The sequence below is a fragment of the Cervus canadensis genome, chromosome 32 (assembly GCF_019320065.1).
Source record: "Cervus canadensis isolate Bull #8, Minnesota chromosome 32, ASM1932006v1, whole genome shotgun sequence".
NCBI classification, from domain to species: domain Eukaryota; kingdom Metazoa; phylum Chordata; class Mammalia; order Artiodactyla; family Cervidae; genus Cervus; species Cervus canadensis.
This window is the reverse complement of record NC_057417.1, coordinates 20,378,786-20,400,738: the sequence shown is the minus strand read 5'-3', so window position 1 is coordinate 20,400,738 and position 21,953 is coordinate 20,378,786. Positions and strand designations below refer to the sequence as shown.

The 21,953-nt window shown below is 51.0% G+C and overlaps 3 protein-coding genes across 7 annotated transcripts; 1 reads left to right on the top strand and 2 right to left on the bottom strand.

Annotated features, from left to right (window-relative positions):
- Nucleotides 1–495: 495 nt before the first annotated feature.
- Nucleotides 496–5,704, bottom strand: ZNF48 (zinc finger protein 48). Of its 5 annotated transcripts, none has more exons than XM_043455361.1 (3): nucleotides 5,054–5,704; nucleotides 4,378–4,504; nucleotides 496–3,087 (listed from the first exon to the last, which is right to left on the bottom strand). In XM_043455361.1, exons 2-3 carry the CDS (start codon nucleotides 4,487–4,489, stop codon nucleotides 1,286–1,288), a joined length of 1,914 nt encoding a protein of 637 aa, XP_043311296.1. In that variant the 5' UTR covers nucleotides 4,490–4,504; nucleotides 5,054–5,704; the 3' UTR covers nucleotides 496–1,285. The 5 variants fall into 5 exon arrangements, with proteins under 5 accessions (XP_043311296.1, XP_043311295.1, XP_043311298.1 ...); XM_043455360.1 differs by having other exon boundaries at nucleotides 4,673–5,703; XM_043455363.1 differs by having other exon boundaries at nucleotides 4,411–4,504; nucleotides 4,673–5,703.
- Nucleotides 5,705–14,670: 8,966 nt separating this feature from the next.
- Nucleotides 14,671–18,427, top strand: SEPTIN1 (septin 1). The gene is made up of 11 exons (XM_043454922.1): nucleotides 14,671–14,915; nucleotides 15,089–15,179; nucleotides 15,272–15,358; nucleotides 15,613–15,736; nucleotides 16,038–16,172; nucleotides 16,280–16,397; nucleotides 17,031–17,132; nucleotides 17,256–17,355; nucleotides 17,538–17,703; nucleotides 17,940–18,030; nucleotides 18,125–18,427. Exons 1-11 carry the CDS (start codon nucleotides 14,712–14,714, stop codon nucleotides 18,209–18,211), a joined length of 1,305 nt encoding a protein of 434 aa, XP_043310857.1. The 5' UTR covers nucleotides 14,671–14,711; the 3' UTR covers nucleotides 18,212–18,427.
- A 187-nt stretch (nucleotides 18,428–18,614) lies between these two features.
- MYLPF (myosin light chain, phosphorylatable, fast skeletal muscle) lies at nucleotides 18,615–21,181 on the bottom strand. The gene is made up of 7 exons (XM_043454927.1): nucleotides 21,027–21,181; nucleotides 20,318–20,413; nucleotides 19,990–20,065; nucleotides 19,662–19,766; nucleotides 19,463–19,541; nucleotides 18,905–18,953; nucleotides 18,615–18,814 (listed from the first exon to the last, which is right to left on the bottom strand). Exons 1-7 carry the CDS (start codon nucleotides 21,027–21,029, stop codon nucleotides 18,710–18,712), a joined length of 513 nt encoding a protein of 170 aa, XP_043310862.1. The 5' UTR covers nucleotides 21,030–21,181; the 3' UTR covers nucleotides 18,615–18,709.
- Nucleotides 21,182–21,953: the final 772 nt, after the last annotated feature.

Genomic DNA, 21,953 nt, shown 5'->3' with positions numbered 1-21,953 from the left:
ATGGTTGCCTCTTCCAGGGGATAGAGACATCGCCTTTGGGCTATGCAGCCTAATGACCCGTTTCTCGACAAATAAAAAGGGGTCGTAGGGAGGCGGGGTTTCCCTGAAGGCAGAGCATCAGCGTCGGGTCTTACCAGACTGGTTGGCCACTTTTCTCCCGGGTACTTGTCGCCATAGCAACAGAGCTTGCCTAACACCAACCCCTCTCGCTCCCACCCGTGGCGTCGCGTTTTACCTTTTAAGGGTCGCGCTAGATCCTGTGGCGTAGGTGGTGCCTGTGGGCAGCCAGCTCTCAGGTCTAGGGCATCAGCTGACAGACCTGGTGGCCGTTTTTTAACCCGTTGCCAGAGCTAAAAAGCAGCTTTGACGACCCAACTTCTTTGACGGGCTCAAAGAGGGCAGGTTTACACATGGCTTGTGGGTTTTGTCTGTGGTGACCCTTCAGCACCTTTCTCACCCCTCACGATGCACACACACGCACACACCAGTCCAAGCCTCAGATAAGAAGCAGTTTATTGGCGAGAAGACATATGGAGATGTGGCTGTCAGGCCTTGGTGCTTCCCTGGCCTTTCCTCACTCCCATACTGCCCTTCTCCCAGCCAGTGTGTCTCTGCTGCCGTCCACCAGGACCTGGGCTTGGTGTCCAGAGCAAATGAGTGCTCATTGTGCTGTCTCTCACCTATTCTGTTGTGTCCAGGTGGTTGCGCAGTTGGGTCTGGACTCACTCCAAGTGTCCTCTTCCTGGCTCCGACCATGTCCAGTGACCCGAGGCTGGGTACTGCCTGCCTACCAACAGTACTCTCCCCATCAGGAGGATGGTCAAGATGGCCCTGTCTCACACTCTAACCCTTAACCTCAGAAGTCTCATTGCTCCTAGGTCTAACAAACCAGGTTCACGATGCCGGTCTGGGTGGGGGTGGGGGGGAGGCAAAGTTGGGAGGGGTCAATTTACAGGTTAAGAGGCAGTAGGAATTTAGAATTCTTTAAGGGCCCTCAGGCTAAGGCTAGTTTATCAACAAGTATTTATTGCCTATTGTAGTCTAGGCAGTGTTCTAGAAGCTAGGGGTATAAACCACATTGGCAAGGTCCTGACCCAGCCCAGCCAGGACAGTTTCCTGAGCTTCAAGATCATTTGTCTCCAAATCTCTATCTATTCACTCCTTTCTCCCCTTGGTTTCTTCCCTTCCTTCTCCCTCCCACCACTTCCCAGGGCCCTTTCTTCTCTGCTTAAGCAGCAGATACCCTCCCTTTGGTCTCTTGGGCCTCCACCCTCCCTGGACCCCATCATTCCAGTCCCGTTGATGGCTCCTCTTTGAGGGGCTTTGCCCGACCATCTCCTGTCCCAAAGGGCCTCAGGATCAGGTGCCCACGCTGGTGCTTGATACGGGCAGAACTGTCACCAAAGCCCTTGCCACACTCCGCACACTTGTATGGCTTCTCCCCAGTGTGTGTGCGCCTGTGTTTGACCAGGTCTGAGCTCCGGGGAAACTCCTTCCCGCAGAAGCCGCACACGTGGGGCTGGCTGGGTCCAGACGGCTGAGCCCGGACTCGTGATCGAGGGGCAGTGGGTGCTGGGCCAGGGGGGTTATGTGGCCTCAGGAGAGTGGATGGTGGTGGCGGCCTAGCCCGTTCCCCACGATGGGTGCGGAGGTGCTTGACGCGGGCTGAGCTGTCGGCAAAACCTTTGCCGCATTCTGGGCAGAGGTAGGGTTTCTCCCCCGTGTGTACGCGATGGTGTTTCACCAGGTCCGAGCTCCGGCGGAAGCCCTTGCCACACTCAGGGCACTTGTGGGGCTTGTCACCCGCCAGTGGTGGTGGCGGCTCTCCAGCCTGTGGGCCCCCGGGCTCCGGCTCCAAGCCAGGCAGGCCAAAAGGGCCATCCCCTGAGTGTGAAGGGCTTCGAGGCGTCAGCGGGGGGCTGGTGCCTAGAGGAGGTGGGGGTGGGCTGGAGCTGGGGGGCGGGCTGGGGATCAGGGGGGCCAGCGGGTAGCCTGGGAAGCTGAAGTCCTGGGGCTCCATGTGAGTGAGGCGGTGGCGGAGGAGAGTGGAGCTGAGGCTGAAGGTACGGGCACACTCGGGACAGGCGTGAGGCCTTTCGCCACTGTGGGTGCGGAGGTGCTTGACCCGCGCAGAGCTGTCAGCGAAGCCCTTGCCACACTCGGGGCAGAGGTAGGGCTTCTCTCCCGTGTGCACGCGCAGGTGCTTCACCAGATCTGAGCCCCGGGCAAACTCCTTTCCACACACATCGCAGCCAAAGGGCTTGGGCCCCAGGTGACTGCGCTGGTGGCTCAGGAGGCTGCAGCTGAGCACAAACCTTTTGCCACAATCGGTGCAGATGTATGGCTTCTCCTGGGCCTTAGGTCCCTGTGCAGCCGCCGTGGCCGCTCGAGATGGCTGCCGCCGGGGCACCACGGGCCGGGGGGGCTGCTCCCCTCGGTGCGTCCGCTGGTGCTTTATGCGGGCAGAACTGTCGCCAAAGCCCTTGCCACAGATGCCACACTTGTACGGCTTCTCGCCCGTGTGTGTCCGCTGGTGTTTCACCAGGTCCGAACTCTGCCGGAAGCTCTTGCCACATTCACCGCAGATAGTGGGGCGCTCACCAGCCGGGATCCTGGACCGAGGAATCTTTGGGGGCCCCTGGGCTGGTGCCCGGGCCCTGTAGGGCTTTTCGCCACTATGAGTTCGCTGGTGCTTGATCCGGGCAGAGCTGTCCCCAAAGCCCTTGCCACAGACCCCGCACTTGTAGGGCTTCTCCCCGGTGTGGGTTCGCTGGTGTTTCACCAGATCTGACATCTGCCGAAAGCTCTTGCCACACTCACCACATACAGCAGCCCGATCACTAGCCTGGCCCCAGCGTGGTTCTCCTAGGAGTCGAGGGCCTCTGTCCCGAGCCTGAGGTTTTCCAGGTCCCTCCCTCTGGACCCACAGGTCATCCCAGGTCTGAATGCCTTCAGGTTTGAGAGAGGCATTTCCTACTTCATGACCTGGGGCCAAATCTTCCTCTTCCTTGAACTCCAAGTCATCCTCCTGTGGGGCATGTTCAAACTCATTTGGCTGAGAAATCTCCGCATGCTCATTCCCTAGACCTGGGGAAAGAAAAAGGAGCGGTAGACCCTGCCTTTTGGCTCAGCCTTCCCTCCGAGGCTCAGACGGTAAAGAATCAGCCTGCAATGTGGGAGAAACAGGTTCGATCCCTGGGTCAGGAAGACCCCCTGGAAAAGGGAATGACCACCCACTCCAGTATTCTGGCCTGGAGAATTCCAGACAGAGGAGCCTGGTGGGTCCATGGGATTGCACAGTCGGACATGACGGAGCGATTAACACACTATCTTCAATAGCAACCTCCCCAGAAAGGCATCCTTGATGATGTGTGGTTGCAAAGATCTCTCTCCTCTGATTTTCCGAAACCCTTATATTGTTTGTGCCTCTCAGTAACAGTAACCTCCTTTTACCATTCCTTTCATATGTGCCAATCACTTAAGTAAGCATTACTGAATCCTTGCAAACATTCCTATGAGGTAATACTATTAACTGTCCCCATTTTACAGACATGGAGTCTCGGAGAATTTTAAGTCACTCACTCAAGGTTATAAAGTAACAAAGCCAGGTTTCTAACTCGGGTCTGATTCCCAAGCCTGCTGTTAAGCCCTACCTTATATTCTATTTGGAAAGCCTAGTATTTACTAATTAGATTTTTTTCTTTTATTAGCCCAATCTGTAGTTTATTTCTTCAATCATCTTGTATGTACCTGAGAGGAGCCAGACACACAGCTGTCCCTCAGGATACTTAGCGTTGGTAGGAGAGATAAGATAAAACACAAATAATTATAATTGCAGGCTCAGAATGAACTGTGCTGTCGTGAGAGAGAGAGGACATTAGAGAGGGGGCTAGGCTTTCAGAGCGGAGAGAAAAAGTAAACCATGGAAAGGAATGTGTGATAAAGCTGGAAAAGGGATGTTGGGACTAGATGAAGCATGGAAGATGTGAATTGAACGCTAGACTAACACTTTTAATTAGTAGCAGAAGGGAACTAGGGAAGATTTTTGTGGAGGGAGACAAGATTAGACCAGGACTCAGATCAATGTGGCTTGTTGCACAGTGAGTGCCACACTGGAGAGAAAAGGGCTGAGGGGAGGCCGCTGCATTTGCCAGGATGAGACTGAACGGGGCCTGAAGTAGGACTGAGCAGCGAGAATGATGATGACTGCAGGGGACGGGGAAAGAGTCCTTGAAATGATGCCCCTCAAGGCGTGTCGCCTAGTAGGTGCTCAGAAACACTGGTTCCCTCCCCTTCCCTGGAAGCACAGTTCACGTCCTATTTTTCTGGGTCTGGGCTAGGCAAAGCCCAGAACCGGGGGCCCCACCCGGTCATTACCTGCCCATGGAGGTGCACCGCTTCGGCCCTCACCTGTGCGGGCGCCTCTCAGCTGCTCTCTCTCCTCTGAGCCACGGAGATCCGGACCCCAGGGCCCCACCGCGCGTTCCATCGCCGGCACGCCGCCCTGAGCAAGGAGACAGACAAAATTTCACGGTCACACAGCCATGTGCAGACGGCGGCGCCCTGCCGCTGCCCTCTGCCGGCCGGCACGGGCACCGGACAGCATTCCGGTGTCCGAGGTACGGGGCGCGGCTCCGGTGACCCCCACCCGCGCCGCCGGCCGCCCCTGCACCTGCTGCTCCTTCCGGCGCGCAGACGCCCCCTTCCCCTCCCGCCGCTGCCGCCGCCGCTTCAGCCGCCGCTTCCGCCAGTCCGGGGCCCTCCGGAGCTCCTCCGTGGGGCTCCGGTGCCCGTGCCACCAGTGGCTCGGGGATCGGGCTCGGCGCCAAACCGGGAGGGGGCTCGGACCCGGGCGTCCCGGGGGCGGCCGCTGGGGGCGGGGACGGGAAGCGGAAGCGCCGGGCGGCACCGTGCCGCTCTAGGACCCTGGAGGAGCTGCACGCCTGTGGGGGCCGCCCGTGTCCTCTGGAGCTCGGTGGCCGGCGGGCAGCCGCGTGCCGCGGAGAGGGCTACTCTGAGCCGAGTCCAATTGCCCGAACTCGGTGGTATTAACCGTGTGCTTCCTGGGCTGGAGCTGGATGCGGAGGGCCGAAGACTCTTCCTAATTGTCGCTGTGTCCGGCCACCCGCGCCGACCTCCGGAGGTGGCAGACAGCTCCAGCCACCCCAGCCTGGAGAAACAAAAAGACAGCCAAAGACAGACCCAGGGAAAGGGGTGGGGGAAAGACCAAGGCAGACAAAGGGCGGCAGAGGGCGGCGGAGACCCCAGACGGGGCGGGGGCGGGGCGCCGAGACGCAGGAAACAAAGCCGGGCTGGTCGGCGAGGCCGAGGGCCGGGGGTGGGGGCTGGGCTGGGCTGGGCTGGGGGAGACCGAGGCAGGATCGGGAGCTAGTGGCAGACGCCAGATAAATGCTGGGTAGAGGCAGGCCGATGGACTTAGACTTGGATTCGGGGACTCACAGAGTCGTAACCCTAAGAGCCCCCAGTCAGAGAGGATGCAAAGGCAGAGAGACCGAGAGACTGCAGCGGACCAAACACACAGGAGCAAAAGATTGGCCTCCTGAAACAAAGACATGTAGAAACAGATAAGAGAGATATCAAGTCGCTGAAGCAGAGTCGGAGGAACTGGGCAGGGCACCTGGCGAGAAACAAGCCCGGAGGCAGAGGAACAAAGAGTGAAACTGGCAGAGACAAAGACAGACGCAAAGAAAAGAGGCCACGGGAAGACTAGGGACAGGTCTACGCCGCTACAAAAGGAGCCGAGGGAGAAGCTAAAACATTAAACCTTGTTTCTCAGCTTCGTGCGGCCCTGGTTGGGGCTGTTTCAGTGGTCCCAGGGGTGTGATCCCCAGTATCTCCTCTGGGCATGTTTGCCTTTGGGGAGCAGGTGGGTTGCCTCTGCCGCTCATCTGATGATGGAGAGGGTTAATTAAGATTTGTATATTAATCAGCACTTATTAGTGCCTCAGTACTATGCCAACAGTTTGATAAAGAGATAAAACACATGTAAGAGTTGTCTTTGGGGTGCTACCATTTTAAAGGGGCAAGCACACAATTCATGATAAATAAGAACTGTAAGGGCATGAGAGTTATGTGGACTAATCCAAGATATTATAGTATGGGAAACCAGGAAGAGGTCTTATTTGTGGGAATGAGCACGAATGTTTGTTGTTGTTTAGTTGCTAAGTCATGTCCAACTCTGTGACCCCAAGACAAGCTTCCCTGTCCTTCACTGTCTTCCCGAGTTTGCTCAAAGTCATGTTCATTGAGTTGGTGATACTATCTGACCGTCTTATGCTCTGTTACCCGCTTCTCCTCCTGCCCTCAATCTTTCCCAGCATCAGGGTCTTTTCCCATGAGTCAGCTCTTGCATCAGGGGCCAAAGTATTGGAGCTTAAGCTTCAGCATCAATCCTTCCAATGAATATTCAGGGTTGATTTCCTTTAGGATTGACTAGTTTGATCTCCTTGCTGTCCAAGAAACTCTCAAAAGTCTTCTCCAGTACTGCAGTTTGAACGCATTAATTCTTTGGTGCTCAGCCTTCTTTATGGCCCAATTTCTCACATCTAGAACATGGAGACATACAGATGTTGTGGACAGAGTCTACATTGACCTAATGGACAAAGATATGATAGGAATGTAGTACAGAGAGAAACCTGTAGAGTTTAGTGGCTGCGGACATTATCTTTAAGGTCATTCATGCAGAGTTTTATTCCTGATCTTGTCATTTACTCCCTTTAACCTTGGGAAGTTACTTCTGTTTTTTGAACTGTAAAATGGAGATACTACCTAACTTGAATGGTTGAGAATAATATGTGTAAAGTACTCAGTAAAAAAATATCAGTTGTGACTCTTTGGGCTGAAGTAACCAAGGAAGAGTGTGGTGTTTTCAAGCTGATCCTTTCAATCAGCTAAGATTTCAGCGAAGTCCAGAGCCTCGCTGAAGGGGACCCTGAATGAAGAACTCCAGGCACAGTCGCTCACAAACTAATGGAAAACCTACTATGCGCTAGAAGCTTGGGGATCCAAAGATGATTAAGGGGACTTTCCTGGTCGTCTGATGGCTAAGACTCCGAGCTCCCAATGCAGAGGACACGGATTCAATTCCTGGTTGGGAAGCTAGATCCCACATGCTGTAACTAAAAGATCCCTGATGTGCAATGAAGATTGAAGATCCTTCATGCTGCAGCTAAGACTTGGAGCAGGCAAATACATACATATATATATGAAAAAATGAAAGTGTTAGTCACTCAGTTGTGTCCAACTCTGCAATCCCATGGACTGTAGCCTGCCAGGTTCCTCTGTCCATGGAATTCTCCAGGTAAGAATAGTGGAGTGGGAAGTCATTCCCTTCTCCAGGGGATCTTCCCAAACCAGGGATCAAACCCGGGCCTCCTGCATTGCAGGCAAATTCTGCAGATACTTTACCGTCTGAGCCACCAGGGAATCCCTATATAGACTGTAATTATGTATATTAAATATGTATAATTATAAATATGTATAATTATGTAATTATATATAAATATATATATCCTCCATGATTACAATCAATCCTCAAAAGAGGAAAATAAATAATAGCTCTGATTAATGTGTCATAAGTTTACATAATAGGAAAATAGTGGAAGCTGCAGATAAGATGGTAAGTTAATGATTGATTCCACAAACATTTCCTGGGGGTCCAACATGTACAAGGCACGTTGCTGGGAAACTGAGGTAAGAGGGTTCCAAAATGGCAAAGAGCCAGCCCCTCTTGGAGGGAGCCCCCCAAAGGCTGGTCAGCCTTCATGCCATAGTCACTTGTAGAAAGGTCTAACTTTGAGAAGACGAAACCTGGAGTTATTGGGTCTGAATCTGAATTCATGTCTAAAAATACAGAAGGGACTTCCCTGGTGGTCTAGTGGCTAAGACTCTGCACTCCCAGTGTGGGGGGCCTGGGTTCATTCCCCGGTCAGGGAACTAGATCCCATATGCTGCAACTAAGAGTTCCCACAACTAACTCCTGCATAGCCAAATAAATAAATAAAATTTAAAAAATAAATAAAATACAGAAGCCCTTCTAGGGATGTCTGGTAGGGCCATAGGTGGTTATGAAGATATGATGGTGAGATGAAAAAGAAGTAATCCAGGTGATTATGAAATGGAAAGACTGCTGTCTACCATTCACTGCCCCATAGAAACTTGGGGCCCCAAATTTTATCATTATAAAGTCATTATCCCAGGAATGACTTAAGCATAATTTTTGGAATTAATAAGCATGTAAATGAAATATTGTGTCACTACTAATTCATGTCATTTCTGAACTTAGCCAAGCCACCAACCTTTTTTGAGGGCGTTTGTTAATATGCACAAATGCCTTAAATATGTGGCTTCCTTTGACTCAGTAATTCCCCTAATAGAAATGAGGCCCAAGGAAATGGTTTGGACAAGTGCACAACGATAGCACCACATAGTCATCCCAGCTCAGTGTTGTTTATCTCAGGGAAGAGTGGGAGTCAACCTAAATGTGTGTGTGTGTGTGCGCGCGCGCGCGCGAGCTAAGTCGCTTCAGTCACATCCTACTCTTTGCAACCCTATGGACCGTAGCCTGCCAGGCTTCTCTGTCGGTGAGATTCTCCTGGCAAGAATACTGGAGTGGGACTCTCCTGGCAAGAATACAGCCCAAACACTTTCACTCCATTTCCTCCTCCAAGGTATCTTCCCAACCCAGGGATCGAATCTGCATGTCTTACGTCTTCTGCATTGGCAGGCAGGTCCTTTACTGCTGCTGCTGCTAAATCACTTCAGTCGTGTCTGACTCTGTGCGACCCCGTAGACGGCAGCCCACCAGGCCCCCCCCCCCATCCCTGGAGTTCTCCAGGCAAGAACACTGGAGTGGGTTACCATTTCCTTCTCCAATGTGTGAAAGTGAAAAGTGAAAGTGAAGTCGTTCAATCGTGTCCGTCTCATAGGGACCCCATGGACTGCAGCCCACCAGGCTTCTCCGTCCATGGGATTTTCTAGGCAAGAGTACTGGAGTGGGGTGCCATTGTCTTCTCCGGGGTTCTTTACTAGTGCCACCTAAGCCCATCAACCTAAATACTAAGCAGCTATGAAAACGATAATGTAGGCTGAGACGCCACACTCCCAATGCACGGGGCCCAGCTTCTATCCCTCATGCCGCAATTAAGACCCGGCACAGTCAAATAAATAAATAAATACAAATGAAATATAAGTATATAAATAATAATGAAATAAAATTATTAAAAATGATAATGTGTCTTTTTCTTTATTTTTCTTTTTTCCTTTTTAATTTATTTATTTTTATAAAAAAATTAAAAAATGATAATGTAGATGTGTGTTTATGATTATAGACTTACAGGACATATTAAATGACAAAAACAGGCTTCTAAAATTATAGTATGATCTTAGTTTTGTGAATATATATTTATTCATATGCATAGGCATATGAGAAAATCCAGAAGGATGAAAATCAAAATGAGGTTATATCAGTAATGATATTAGATGTATGTTTTTCTAACCATTTGCAGTTGCTCATTTTTCCATGAGAATATGTATTGATTGTACAATAAATAAATGAATATACATGTCATTTTTCTCTTGTTTTCTTTTTTTGTTGAGGTATAGTTGATTTACAATATTATATAAGCTTCAGGTATATGACATAGTGATTCACAATTTTTAAAGATTATACTGCATTTATAGTTATAAAATATTGGCTCTATGTCTTGTGCTGTACAATATATCCTTGTAGTTTATTTATTTTACACATAGGAGCTTGTATCTTTTCATCTCTCAGCCCTATCTTGCCCTTCTCCCCCACCAACTCCCTACTGGTAACCACCAGTTTACTCCCCAGATCTGTGAGTCTGTTTTGTTATATTCATTAGCTTGCTTTATTTTTTAGATTCCATATGTAAGTGATAATATACAGTATTTGTCTTTGTCTGACTTATTTCACTAAGCATAATACTTTCCAAGTCCATCCATGTTGTTGCAAATGGCAAAACTGTATTCTTTTTTATGACTGAGTAGGTAGTATTCCATTGTGTGTGTGTGTGTGTGTGTGTAACACCACATATTTATCCATTCATCTGTTGATGGGCACTGGTTGCTCCCACATTTTGGCTGTTATTGCTTCCATATTTTGGACATTGGCGTGCATGTATCTTTTTGAATTAGTGCTTTTATTTTCTTCAGATTCATACATGAGTGGTATTGTTGGATCACATGGTGAATCTATTTTTAGTTGTTTACAGAACCTCCATACTGTTTTCCACATTGGCTACACCAATTTACATTCCCACCGAGAGTGTACGAGGGTTCTCTTTTCTCTACATCCTTGCCAACATTTGTTATTTGTGGTCTTTTTGATGATAGCCATTCTGACAGGTGTGTCCATGTTATTTTCTTAAAGATTGTTGAGTAATTCAGGGAAGAGCCTGATCTGAGTCTGAAACCAGGGCAGGGGCAAAACAGTGAGGGATGTAGGCAGGAAGGGCTGCTTTTTCTCATCAGTAGAAAGGACTTGGAAATCAACTGGATATATTTGCAGAGGGCAAGGGAGGGAGGCGTTCAGAGTTTTAACTAAAATGGTAGGGCTGCTTAGCCTGATGAGAAGTGCAGAAGAAAGGGTTGTGGTGCAGGAAAAGGGTGTAATTATCCCGTCCCTCGGCTTCTCAGAGGACTCTGTTTATCTCCTTATTACACTACATTTTTAGCACCAGTGCTGTGTGTCACACTTGTGGCTGTCTCCGTCTCCCCAGAGGGCGGCAACCCTGACTGATTCACTCCGTCTGGATTCTCAGCAACTGATCCAGAAGAGCAGTCACTAGGTTGGAGTTACTGGCATTGTCACACCTCTCAGCTCATGTCATAGCAAGAGCTAGCATTCAAGCTCATCTTTTAGGTCAGGCCCTGCTAAGAGTTTTATGTGTATCAGATATATAATCCTCATCATGGCCCTATGAGGTGAAATTATTAATGAATCATTTAACAGATACAGAAACGAAGTCACAGGAAGGTTAAAGTAAGATGCCCAAGGTCACACAGCTCTTAATCCCTATATGTTTTTATAAGCATAGGAAACTTGAACAACTTCTGTGGATTCAGTGTGGCAGGAGCATGCAATCCCATACGCTAGATGAGGAAAGTAAGGCCCAGAGGGGTGGTTTTCCCAGGGTTACAGAAAGGAAGTACTAAAAATGAGGTTGAAGGACTTCCCTGGTGGTCCCAGTGGTTTTGAATCTGCCTGCCAAAGACATGTATGTGTTTGATCCCTGGTCTGGGAAGATCCCACATGCTATGGGGCAACTAAGCCCATGTGCCACAACTGCTGAAGCCCGCACTCTAGAGCCTGTGCTCAGCAACTAGAGAGTAGCCCCCACTCGCTGCAACTAGGGAAAGCCTGCGTGCAGCAGCTAAGACCCAGCACAGCCAAAAATTAATAATTTGAAATATACATATATAATAAAAATGAGGTTGAAACAAGGGTAAGATGGCAGCACGGATGGATCTTAAAAGATAATGCTAATTGAATCAATTAATAAGTAGAAACATATATTAGCACATGTAACTATTTGTGGCTCAACTGGTAAAGAATCAGTCTGCAATGCGGGAGACCTGGGTTTGATTCCTGGGTTGGGAAGATCCCCTGGAGAAGGGAAAGGCTATCCACTCCAGTATTCTAGCCTGGAGAATTCCACAAACTGTATAGTCCATGGGGTCGCAAAGAGTTGGACAGGACTGAATGTCTTTCACTACTACACTACTATTTGTGTAAACATTTGTGTACTATTACATACATAGTGGAAGTCGCTCAGTTGTGTCCAACTCTTTGTGGCCCCATGGACTGTAGCCTGCCAGGTTCCTCTGTCTATGGAATTCTCCAGACCAGAATACTGGAGTGGGTAGCTGTTCCCTTCTCCAGGGAATCTTCCCAACCCAGGGATTGAACCCAGGTCTCCTGCATTGCAGGCAGATTCTTTAGCTTCTGAGCCACCAGGGAAGCCCATTACATACATAACATATATATAACACATATGTAAACACATAAACTATTTCTGTAAACATTTGTGTACCGTGAACTACACATTTTTCAACATATATACAAACCCCCCAAAAATTACACATTGTGCACGTTAGAGTGGTTGCCTTAGGATAAGGGGAAAGGAGGGTGCTATGAGGCTGTATTAACTCAGGCTGGCATAACAGAGAACCACAGACTAGAAGTCTTAGACAACAGATATTTATTTTCTCATAATTCTGGAGACTGGAAGTCCAAGATCAAAATGCCAGCAGAGGCGGTTTCTGGTGAGGCCTCTTTTCTTGGGTTGCAGACAGCCACCTTCTCACTATGTCTTCACATGGCCTTTTCTCTGTGCATGCGCAGAGATTGCTGGTGTCTCTTCTTATAAGGACACCAGATCTATCCAATCAGGGCCCTACCCTCCTGACCTCATTTAACCTTAATTACCTCCTTAAAGGTCCTACTTCCAAATATAGTCACATGGGGGTTAGGGCTCCAACACATGAAGGTGGGTGGGGGGACACAACAGGGGCTAAATGGGAAATGATAAATAGAACCACAAGGATTGAAGGACGAAAATGGAGTTGGAGCAATAGGCAGGATCTAGACCAAGCAATGGGCTTCCCTGGTGGCTCAGATAGTAAAGAATCTGCCTTCAAAGCAGGAGACGTGGGTTCTATCCCTGGGTCAGGAAGATCTCCTGGAGAAGGGAATGGCTACCCATTCCAGTATTCTTGTCAGGAAAATCTCATGGACAGAGGAGCCTGGCAGGCTATAGCCCATGGGATTGCAGAGTCAGACACGAATGAGTAACTAACACACACACACACACACACACACACAGACCAAACAATGCTTTATAGGTCATATTAAGGTTCAGAGAGGTCATTCAGTTCATCAGTTCTAAAGCTGGGATGTATATATATATGTGTGTGTGTGTGCGTGCCAAGCAGGAGATGCAGGTTCGATCCCTGGGTCAGGACGATCCCCTGGAGGAGGAAATGGCAACCCACTCCAGTATTCTTACCTGGCAAATTTCATGGACAGAGGAGCCTGGCGGGCTACAGTCCATGGAGTTGCAAACAAGTCAGGCACTACTTAGCAACTAAACAACAACAATATGTGTACATATATATTAATATATATGTATATATGGTATGTTGTATACATAAATGATTAGCTCCAAAGCCTCTGTCATCCAAAACCACTCTGATTCCTGATAAAAAGTCTAAGTGTGTGCATTTCATCTTACTCTGAAAAAAATGGAGTTCAGAGAGGGCAAATGACTTGCCCAAGATCACACAGCAAGTGGTAGAACTGAGGTCTGGGAAGTTCTTTCTGACTCCAAAGACAAGCTCCTTTTACACATTCTGCAGCCTCCCTGCCTTTTCCCTAACTAACTTCAATCACTCACTCTTTCATGCATTCATTCATCTGGTATATTATTTATTGGCACCTTCTTGGTGCCAGGCCCTGGCACCAGGGATGTAAACATTAGGAAGACATAGTTCCTGCCCTCAGAAAGCTCAGCCAGGAGTAGAAGAGACAGCCAGGTAAGCAAAGGTGGGCAATGGAGGGGCTATGAAAGGTGCTGGGGAGTCCAGAGGATGGAAAATGACTCTACCTTTTGTGGGTGGGGAAGATTTCATAAAGGAGGAAGAAGAACCCTTTGAATCAAACTCTTGAAAGATAGAGTTCACCAGGTGCAGAAGAAGGAAAAGTCCAATATAGACAGAGCCAAGGGTGGTATCCTGGTGACTCAGTGGTAAAGAATCCACCTGTCAATGCAGGAGACATGGGTTCCATCCCTGATCTGGGAAGATCCCACATGCTAAGATCCCACATAACTAAGTCTGTGCACCACTACTGAGACTGCTCTAGAGCCCAGGAGCTGCAACTACTGAAGCCCTTGCCCCTAGAGCCTGTGCTTTGCAACAAGAGGAGCCATCGCAATGAGAAGCCTGTACATCCCAACTAGAGAGAAGTCCTTGCTCACTGACACTAGAGAAAAGTCCTTGCAGCAATGAAGACCCAGCACAGGCAAAAATAAAATAAACAAAATTGTAGACAGAGCCAAGGGCGAATCAAAGAAGAGGTGATGAGGTCAGATGCAGGAGGCTTTGGCCAGGACTCTCAGACTTGATTCTAAGATCACTGGGAAGTCCGTGAAGGGTTTTGAGCAGAGGAGTGCCTTGGCTAGGATTCTGAAGGCAGGCTCTCTGGCAGTAGTGTAAAGATCTGAAGTCCTTTTTTAAGAATCCAGTGTGAAAAAAAAAAAAAAATCTAGTGCATGAGCTGGGGAGGAAAATTGATGGTCCCTCCCACCCTCAATCTTGTTATTGCTTTTGGTCTACTCAGACCCTTGGAAATTGTTTAAAATTTTATTATTTTTTAATTGGAAGATAATTGTTTTACAATGGTGTGTTGGTTTCTGCCATACCACAGCATGAATCAGTCATAATTATGTATATATCCCCTCTCTTTTGAGCCTTCTTCCTACCCACCCCTCAAGGTCATCACAGAGCACCAGGCTGAAACTTTTTTAAACTATCTTTATCCAAGTCTTCACCTCACTTGCTAGAGAGACCAACCCACTTCCTTCCTCTCTGCTTAAACCCTACCTTCCATCAGGGTGATGGGGCCACAGCGGGGCTTGGAATAAAGGTGTACAGAGAACAGAGGGGTTATGGCTTCCTATCGGGGTGATGGGCAAAGGGACCCAGGAATCGAGAACCAGCTGTTCTCGATCTTGGTTTTCCCCACTTCTTTGGGCCAGTTGGAGCATCTCAGCTCCTATAGTGCCCGCCCCTTGTTTGCCGCCCTCAACTTCCTGCCCCACCAGAGGAAGTGGGGAGAGCCATCAGGTGCAGCAACAGCTATCGGGGCCATGGTGAGTCCTTAACGCCCAGGAATCCACGCATCTCTCCATCCCCAGCCCTTAGGGTAGCCCGGCCCAGGTCAACCCACAGTCGGCTGACTTCTCCTAGCCTCTGAGATCAGGTCACACTGGGGGACCCTGCCTGCCGCCCCCAGCAGCCTCATATCGTCCACCCTCACCAACAGGACAAAGAGTATGTGGGGTTTGCCGCCCTCCCCAACCAGCTGCATCGCAAGTCTGTCAAGAAGGGGTTTGACTTCACACTCATGGTGGCAGGTCTGAGGGTTTTGGAGAGGGGCCTGGTAGGGGGTCCTCAAGAGACCTTGGCTGTCCCCTCACCTGACCAGCTGGGCTTGACCTGTCCACAGGGGAGTCAGGCCTGGGAAAATCTACCCTCATCAACAGCCTATTTCTCACCAACCTCTATGAGGATCGGCAAATACCAGAAGCCAGTGGTAAGACGCCCCTCTCCCCACCACACTGCCCAGGCCCTCTGACCCCTCTCCTTTCATGTCCCCAGACTGCACACCCTTCCTTTCCTTCTGGGTCTCCCATGACATTCTGGGGAACTCAGGCAGCTCACTGCTTTTCTCCGAGACTCAGTCTCCTCCCCTGAAAAATGGGTGGGGTGCAACTGTGAGTCTGAGAAGGGAAATTAGTCCTGCTTCAGACCCCTCACCAGCTCCCTGACCTCTCCCCATCCTCATAGCTCGCTTGACGCAAACGCTGACCATCGAGCGCCGGGGCGTGGAGATTGAGGAGGGGGGTATTAAGGTGAAGCTGACTGTGGTGGACACACCTGGCTTTGGGGACTCAGTGGACTGTTCAGACTGGTGAGGAATGGGGGAGAGCCCAGGGCTCAGCTTCCCAATGTGGCTACTCTGTGGAGACCGAGGGGTCGGATTCAGGGCTGGTCTGCCCGGCCCTACCCACGCCCCCGCAAAAGCGGGAGCTGTTTCCGGTGGTCTTGGGGCCCAAAACGCCTTGTGCTTCCCAACATCTCGCCTGCCAGTTTCTTCTGACATTTTTGGTTGGAGCCAAAGACCCTGCTTCTCACCCCCACAGTCCCGGCTAGCCTTGCCCCCTTCGCTCCCCTGCGGTCCAGATCTCTGACTGCTCTCCCCACACCCCCAGCTGGCTGCCTGTGGTGCGCTTCATCGAGGAGCAGTTTGAGCAGTATCTTCGGGATGAGAGTGGCCTGAACCGGAAGAACATCCAGGATTCCCGCGTCCATTGCTGCCTCTACTTCATCTCACCCTTTGGCCGGGGGTCTGTGGGACACCCTAGGGGGTTGGGACATTTGGGGAGGGCCGGCAGTGGGGGGGGCGGGTCTCTCTGTACCCTGAAACTGAGCCCTGACCAGTTTCTGGGTGCAGGCTCCGTCCCCTAGATGTGGCCTTTCTCCGGGCGGTGCACGAGAAGGTCAACATCATCCCAGTCATTGGCAAAGCAGATGCCCTGATGCCGAAGGAAACACAGGCCCTCAAACAGAAGGTATGTGGTGGCCTCTGACCTTTGGCCTGCACATGAAGCCAAAAGTCAAGACAAAAGCTGAACTCAGCTTTGACTTCTTTGATCTTGGGGTAGCCTTTTTGGAGTGTGACATGTCAGGCTAGACTGGAAGAAAGTTTTTGAGAAAGGTGGGTCATAAGCTGCCTCAGGAAGCCACATCTCTGGAGGCTCAGAATAAAATCCCTGGACTGGATGCTTGGCTAAGATCTGTCTGAGGGCAGGAGTGTGGACATAACCGCCCATTTTATCTGTCTGGCCCCAGGATGCTGACCATGCCCCCATCTCCCCACTTCTTCAGTGCCCTCTCCCACTGTTTTCACTTATGTCTCTCTCTCCTGGTCTTTTGGTGTCTGCTCATCTTCAAAACTTCCCAAACATCAGGCTTTCCTCTTAGGGTAAGGTCTCAGTTTTTCATCATCTATGTCTCTGTCTCTCATCGTCTGAGATTGTGTTTTCAGTCTTCCTGGATGCCCATCTCTCACCATCTATGTTTTTCATGCCTTCCTCTCTGTCTCTTTCATCCCGTGTCTGTATCTAGATCTCACTGTCTCTGGTGAGGCAATGTCTTTGTGGCTCACAGCCTTTGTGTTTCTGTCTGCATCTGTCTCCTCCAAGATCCGGGAACAGTTGAAGGAGGAAGAGATCAACATCTACCAGTTCCCCGAATGTGACTCTGATGAGGATGAAGACTTCAAGAGGCAGGATGCAGAGATGAAGGTACAGAGGCAAAGCAGGACGGGACTGAGAAGCCAGGGGAGGCGGATGTGGAGGTGGAAGCTGAGAAAGGTTTCTGTCCACGGGGCGGCGAGAGGATGGAGATCGCTGACTCCCCCCCTCTAGGAAAGCATCCCTTTTGCGGTCGTCGGTTCCTGCGAAGTAGTTCGGGACGGCGGGCCCCGACCGGTGAGGGGACGTCACTACTCCTGGGGCACTGTAGAGGGTGAGTAAGGCCGGGTACGAGTTCTGAGGCCAGCAGGGAGCCCAGGCCTCCTCCCAGCCAACCGTACCCAACATGTGAAGTTGGGGAAAGTTCTGGTCCCAGGGGTCCTAGGAGCCCAAAGAGGGGTCCTTGGGCAGCCGACCCGATCCAAGTTCCCTGACGCTCGCGGGTCCGCCCCCCAGTGGAGAACCCACATCACTGCGACTTCCTGAACCTGCGACGGATGCTCGTGCAGACACACCTGCAGGACCTGAAGGAGGTGACACACGACCTGCTCTACGAGGGCTACCGGGCCCGCTGCCTACAGAGCCTGGCCCGGCCTGGGGCGCGGGATCGAGCCAGCCGTAGGTGAGAGCCAGCGCGGGCAGTTAGGTGCTTCCAAGGCCCCGCCCTCACTCTCCATGACCTCGACCTTCACCTTCTCTCCCAGAGCCTTTCTTTCCCCATCCCCTTTGCTTACAGCCCTAACCTAAGGATATGGCCCCGCCTTCTAAACTCCAAACGAACTCCAGATCCTGTCTCGCGGCGGTGACTCAACCAAGGCCCTCGCCTCTGATTCCTTTCCTTCTCTCCCATCCCCTTAGTAAGCTTTCCCGCCAGAGCGCTACAGAGATCCCGCTGCCCATGCTGCCTCTGGCCGATACGGAGAAGTTGATCCGCGAGAAAGACGAGGAGGTGAGCTTTCCCCCAGACCAAGACCCCCAAGTCCTCTTCGGAGCCCCTCTCTGGCCGCGCCCGGACTCAATGCCTGCAATCTTTCCCCGCACAGCTGCGCCGCATGCAAGAGATGTTGGAGAAGATGCAGGCCCAGATGCAGCTGAGCCAGGCTCAAGGCGAGCAGTCGGACGCTCTCTGAGGCACCCATGGGGGTTTTCTTTACCTCGCAGCCTGTAAGGCCCGCCCTTCTAAGGGGCGGGCTCTCAGGATCTCCCAATCCTGGAATTTGTAGCCCCGCCTTTGGCTCCGCCCCAGCTCACTTCAGGAGCGCGACCTCCTCTCCCAACCCTGAACACCTCCATCCCCTCCCCACTTCTCCCAATCATGACTTCAATAAAAACTGAGTTTCTCTGAGGCCATACAAATCTTCTCTTTCCCAGCGGGAATAAGTGGCGGGCGTAGCGGGCGGAACCGCTCCACCCAGGCCTCCGGGCCACTATTTATTCATTCATTTGCTGGGCACCCGTTTCGTGCCAGCCGGTGTTTCTGCCCAGCCTCCCACCCGAGTCCCACTCGCACAAACGCACTGAAGGCGCCGCGGATAAGAAACGAGACCCTTTCGATTTATTAGGAGTCTGGGTGGGGAGGTCGGACTGGCAGGAAGGTGTTGACTAGCAGAGGCCGAAAAGGGTCCGCTCTACTCCTGGTCCTTGGCGTCGCCATGCGTGATGACGTAGCAGATGTTCTTGTAGTCTACGTTGCCGCCCACGTCGGGGGGGAAGGCAGCCCACATGTTCCTCATCTGCGGAAACCAGGCCGGGTATCGCCAACTGGTTCCTTACATTCCCCTTCTCCCGTCCCTCCGCTTCTCCCAGACCCCTCCTCCACTCACCTCTTCCTGGGAGAAGCGGTCACACTGCGTGGTCAGCAGCTCCTCCAGGCTGGAGAGAGGTGATATAGGGGAGGTTTGAGATTGGACTTCGTGATTCCTTTCCACGCCCTCCCACCTCATCCCCCTTGCCATTCCCAGTCTCGTCTTGAAAACCGGGGTCATTCTGGATTCCTCATTGGTCTCCCAAACACTCTAGCCTCCCCTTTTGCCCTTCTTTCTGTGTTCCATCGCCCATTTCCACAGTCCTGATTTTTCCCTTATCCCTGTTCTATGCGGTGCTTAGTCGATCAGTCACGTCTGACTCTTTGCGACCCCAAGGACTGTAGCCTGCCAGGCTCCTCTCAAGAGCTTCTCAAGGGATTCTCTAGGCAAGAATACTGAAATGGGTACTATGCCCTCCTCCAGGAGTTCTTCTCAACCCAGGGATCAAACCCAGGTCTCCTGCATTTCAGGCAGATTCTTTACTGTCTGAGCCACCCTTATCCCTGGCAGTGCCTAACTCTTGGTGGGAATTGAAAGAAGCTTTCTGTGTGGGAGCAGCTGGAGTGTGTCACTTACAATTGCTTCTTGATGGTGCCTTTCCCCTCAGGGTCTAAGACCTTGAAGGCTCCAGTGATCACATCCTCAGGGTCGGCACCTGGAGGGGGGGTGGTCAGAGGGCACATGTAGCTGAAGGATTGCTAAAGGGTCAGTCCCTGAAAGTTCTGAGGCGAGGCAGCTGAGGGGTTGGACCAAGGACACATCATACTTCATTCACCTTTGAGCTTCTCCCCAAACATGTTCAGGAAGACAGTGAAGTTGATGGGCCCACTGGCTTCCTTCATCATGGCGTCTAGCTCCTCATTCTTCACATTGAGACGCCCTAGAACAGGGTTGGGGAAGCAGGGGCAGGAGTGGGGTCTTGCAGCCAGAGAATAATGCTTCCTATAAATTCAGATCATCCCATCCATTTTTTTTTATCCCATCCATTTTTTATCCTGGATAGACTGAGTCCCAAGTTGGACCTGGCAGGACTGGGACCCACAGCTGCTGAACACCCAGGACTCTGCAGCCTTGAATCTTTACAGGTAGAGGAGGCAGCTCACCCATGGCTGCAAAAGTGTCCCGCAGGTCTTCCTTGTCAATAATGCCATCCCGGTTCTGGTCAATTACTGTGAAGGCCTGTGGAGGGCAGAAGCAAGGAGAGATTATGTCTCCCGTGACCGAGTTTCAGCATCCTTACTCCAGGCAGATCAGATTCTGAGATTCTGGTTGCCAGTCAAAGGTCCTCTTACACTCCAAGCAGGGAGGGGAGTAAGGAATCTAAGCCCTTCTCCTTCCCCCAAACAGGTGCACATTCCAGGGAGGAGTGGGGGGAGGGGCAGCAAGGGGTGCCTTTGGTCAGCCTTCAGTCTCCCTTCTCCCCACACTTACCTCCTTGAACTCCTGGATTTGGGTCTGATCAAACATGGAGAAGACACTGGAGCTTCCGCCCTCTGCCGCTGCCCTTCTCTTGGCCTTCTTGGGTGCCTGAAGGATGAGGGTTGGGCAGAGGGGTTCGTGAACCCATCCTTACTCCTCTGGAGGCAATGAACTCTTAGAGTTCATTCTTCTAAAGCAACTCTTCTGACTCTAGGCTTCCCCTTCCTTACGACTCTTTGCTGAGGGGACTTGTTTCAGTTGGATCGTCAAATTTCTATCTGAAGCCCTCAAGTGCCCATCCTTCCACCCTACCCAACAAGTGAAACGTTTCTTGCCTTCTCAGTGCCCTGAGCCTGGCTCCTCTGAGTCCTAGACTTGCTGTGTGTCCCTGATCCACTCATTCACCTTGTCTGAACCTCTACCTTCTCATTTATAAAATGGGAGTGTGAATCCTGGCCTGGCTGGTTCCAGGGGATTTAGAAAGGTGGAGGAGTGTGCTTTTGAGAGGGACTGGGCTCCTTTGAGTGGAGTGTCTGGGCAGATTATCCTTGGTTGGGTCCTTTAGGGTATCATTCTATATATTCCCCATTAACGATACCAAGAAAGGGAAGATTCATCTTTTTTCCTCTTGCCAGACTTGGAATCAGCTCCTTCCTTTCAAAGGGTGAGGCTGCCCTGAGGTCTGAGAGATCTGAGCTTGGGCTGGGGGATTCTCACTCACCATGTCTTGGGTCTCCCGGGGGCAAGGCAGTGGCTCTGGCTGGAAAGGAGCAGAGAGTCCGTCTGGAGCACTCCCTCTGGAGTTATATAGTCCAGCCCCAGGGAGCCCTTAACATACCACTGTAACCTTAGCCCTGTGGATGCCCACCCCAGATACCAAAATAGCCCAGCTCAAGGCTCCTTTCTTGGAGGGCCAGCAGCAGCTGGAGCCTAGGGAGGGAGAGAGAAGGGAGGGTGTCTTGGGCTGCATGTCTCACTAGGCCCTGGGCAGGAAGGGATGTTCTTTCTCCCTGAAAGAGGCTGGAATGTGCCAGAGTTCAGAGGGGGCCCAGGCTGAGACACCGGACTAGGAGAGAGACAAACCAGGCTCTTGTATCCCTGCAAGGTTTAAACCCAGTAAATTTATTAAGCATCAATAGTGTACCAGGCACTGGGCCATACTTCAGTCTCCCTTCTCCCCATATTTACCTCTTTGAACTCCTGGATCTGGGTCTGATCAAACATGGAGGCGTTGGAGAAGGGAGGCTGAAGTCTGACCAAAGACATCCCTTGCTGTCCCTCCCTCCACCATGTGGGTGCACTTGGACAAACACAGTCCCTCCATTGTGGAGTTCACAGTCAAGAGTATGTATGTGTTGGGGTAGTGACAGAGGTTAAAAGTGGGAGAGAGCTATCTGGGGAAGCTGAAGGATCAGGAAGTCTTCTATATCCCCTTTAAGGAGAGGGAGGAGTTTGTGAGGGAAGATATGGGGCATGGAATCACTAAGTATGAAGAGACTAGACAGCCTGGAGCAGAGAGCCTGCTCTGTGACATTGGGTTTTGTGCTCCAACTCTCTGGGCCCTGGTTTCCCCCTCTGTAAAATGGGAAGGTAATTCCCAGGCCAAAGAACTTGTGGATGTGAACACTATTGGAAAACAATTAGTGAT

Bases quoted from the DNA above. Each gene is read 5' to 3' on its own strand.
- MYLPF (XM_043454927.1), bottom strand. The intron at 20,066-20,317 runs GTAAGTGTGGGG...TGCCCTCCACAG, and splicing joins AAATCCAGGAGTTCAAGGAG to GCCTTCACAGTAATTGACCA. The intron at 19,542-19,661 runs GTGAATGAAGTA...CCCCCCCTCCAG, and splicing joins GTTTGGGGAGAAGCTCAAAG to GTGCCGACCCTGAGGATGTG.
- SEPTIN1 (XM_043454922.1), top strand. From the start codon at position 14,712: ATGGCTTCCTATCGGGGTGATGGGCAAAGGGACCCAGGAATCGAGAAC. The intron at 15,737-16,037 runs GTGAGGAATGGG...CCACACCCCCAG, and splicing joins TCAGTGGACTGTTCAGACTG to CTGGCTGCCTGTGGTGCGCT. The intron at 18,031-18,124 runs GTGAGCTTTCCC...TTCCCCGCACAG, and splicing joins TCCGCGAGAAAGACGAGGAG to CTGCGCCGCATGCAAGAGAT.
- ZNF48 (XM_043455361.1), bottom strand. From the start codon at position 4,489: ATGGAACGCGCGGTGGGGCCCTGGGGTCCGGATCTCCGTGGCTCAGAG. The intron at 3,088-4,377 runs GTAATGACCGGG...TTCTTTCCCCAG, and splicing joins CGGTGCACCTCCATGGGCAG to GTCTAGGGAATGAGCATGCG.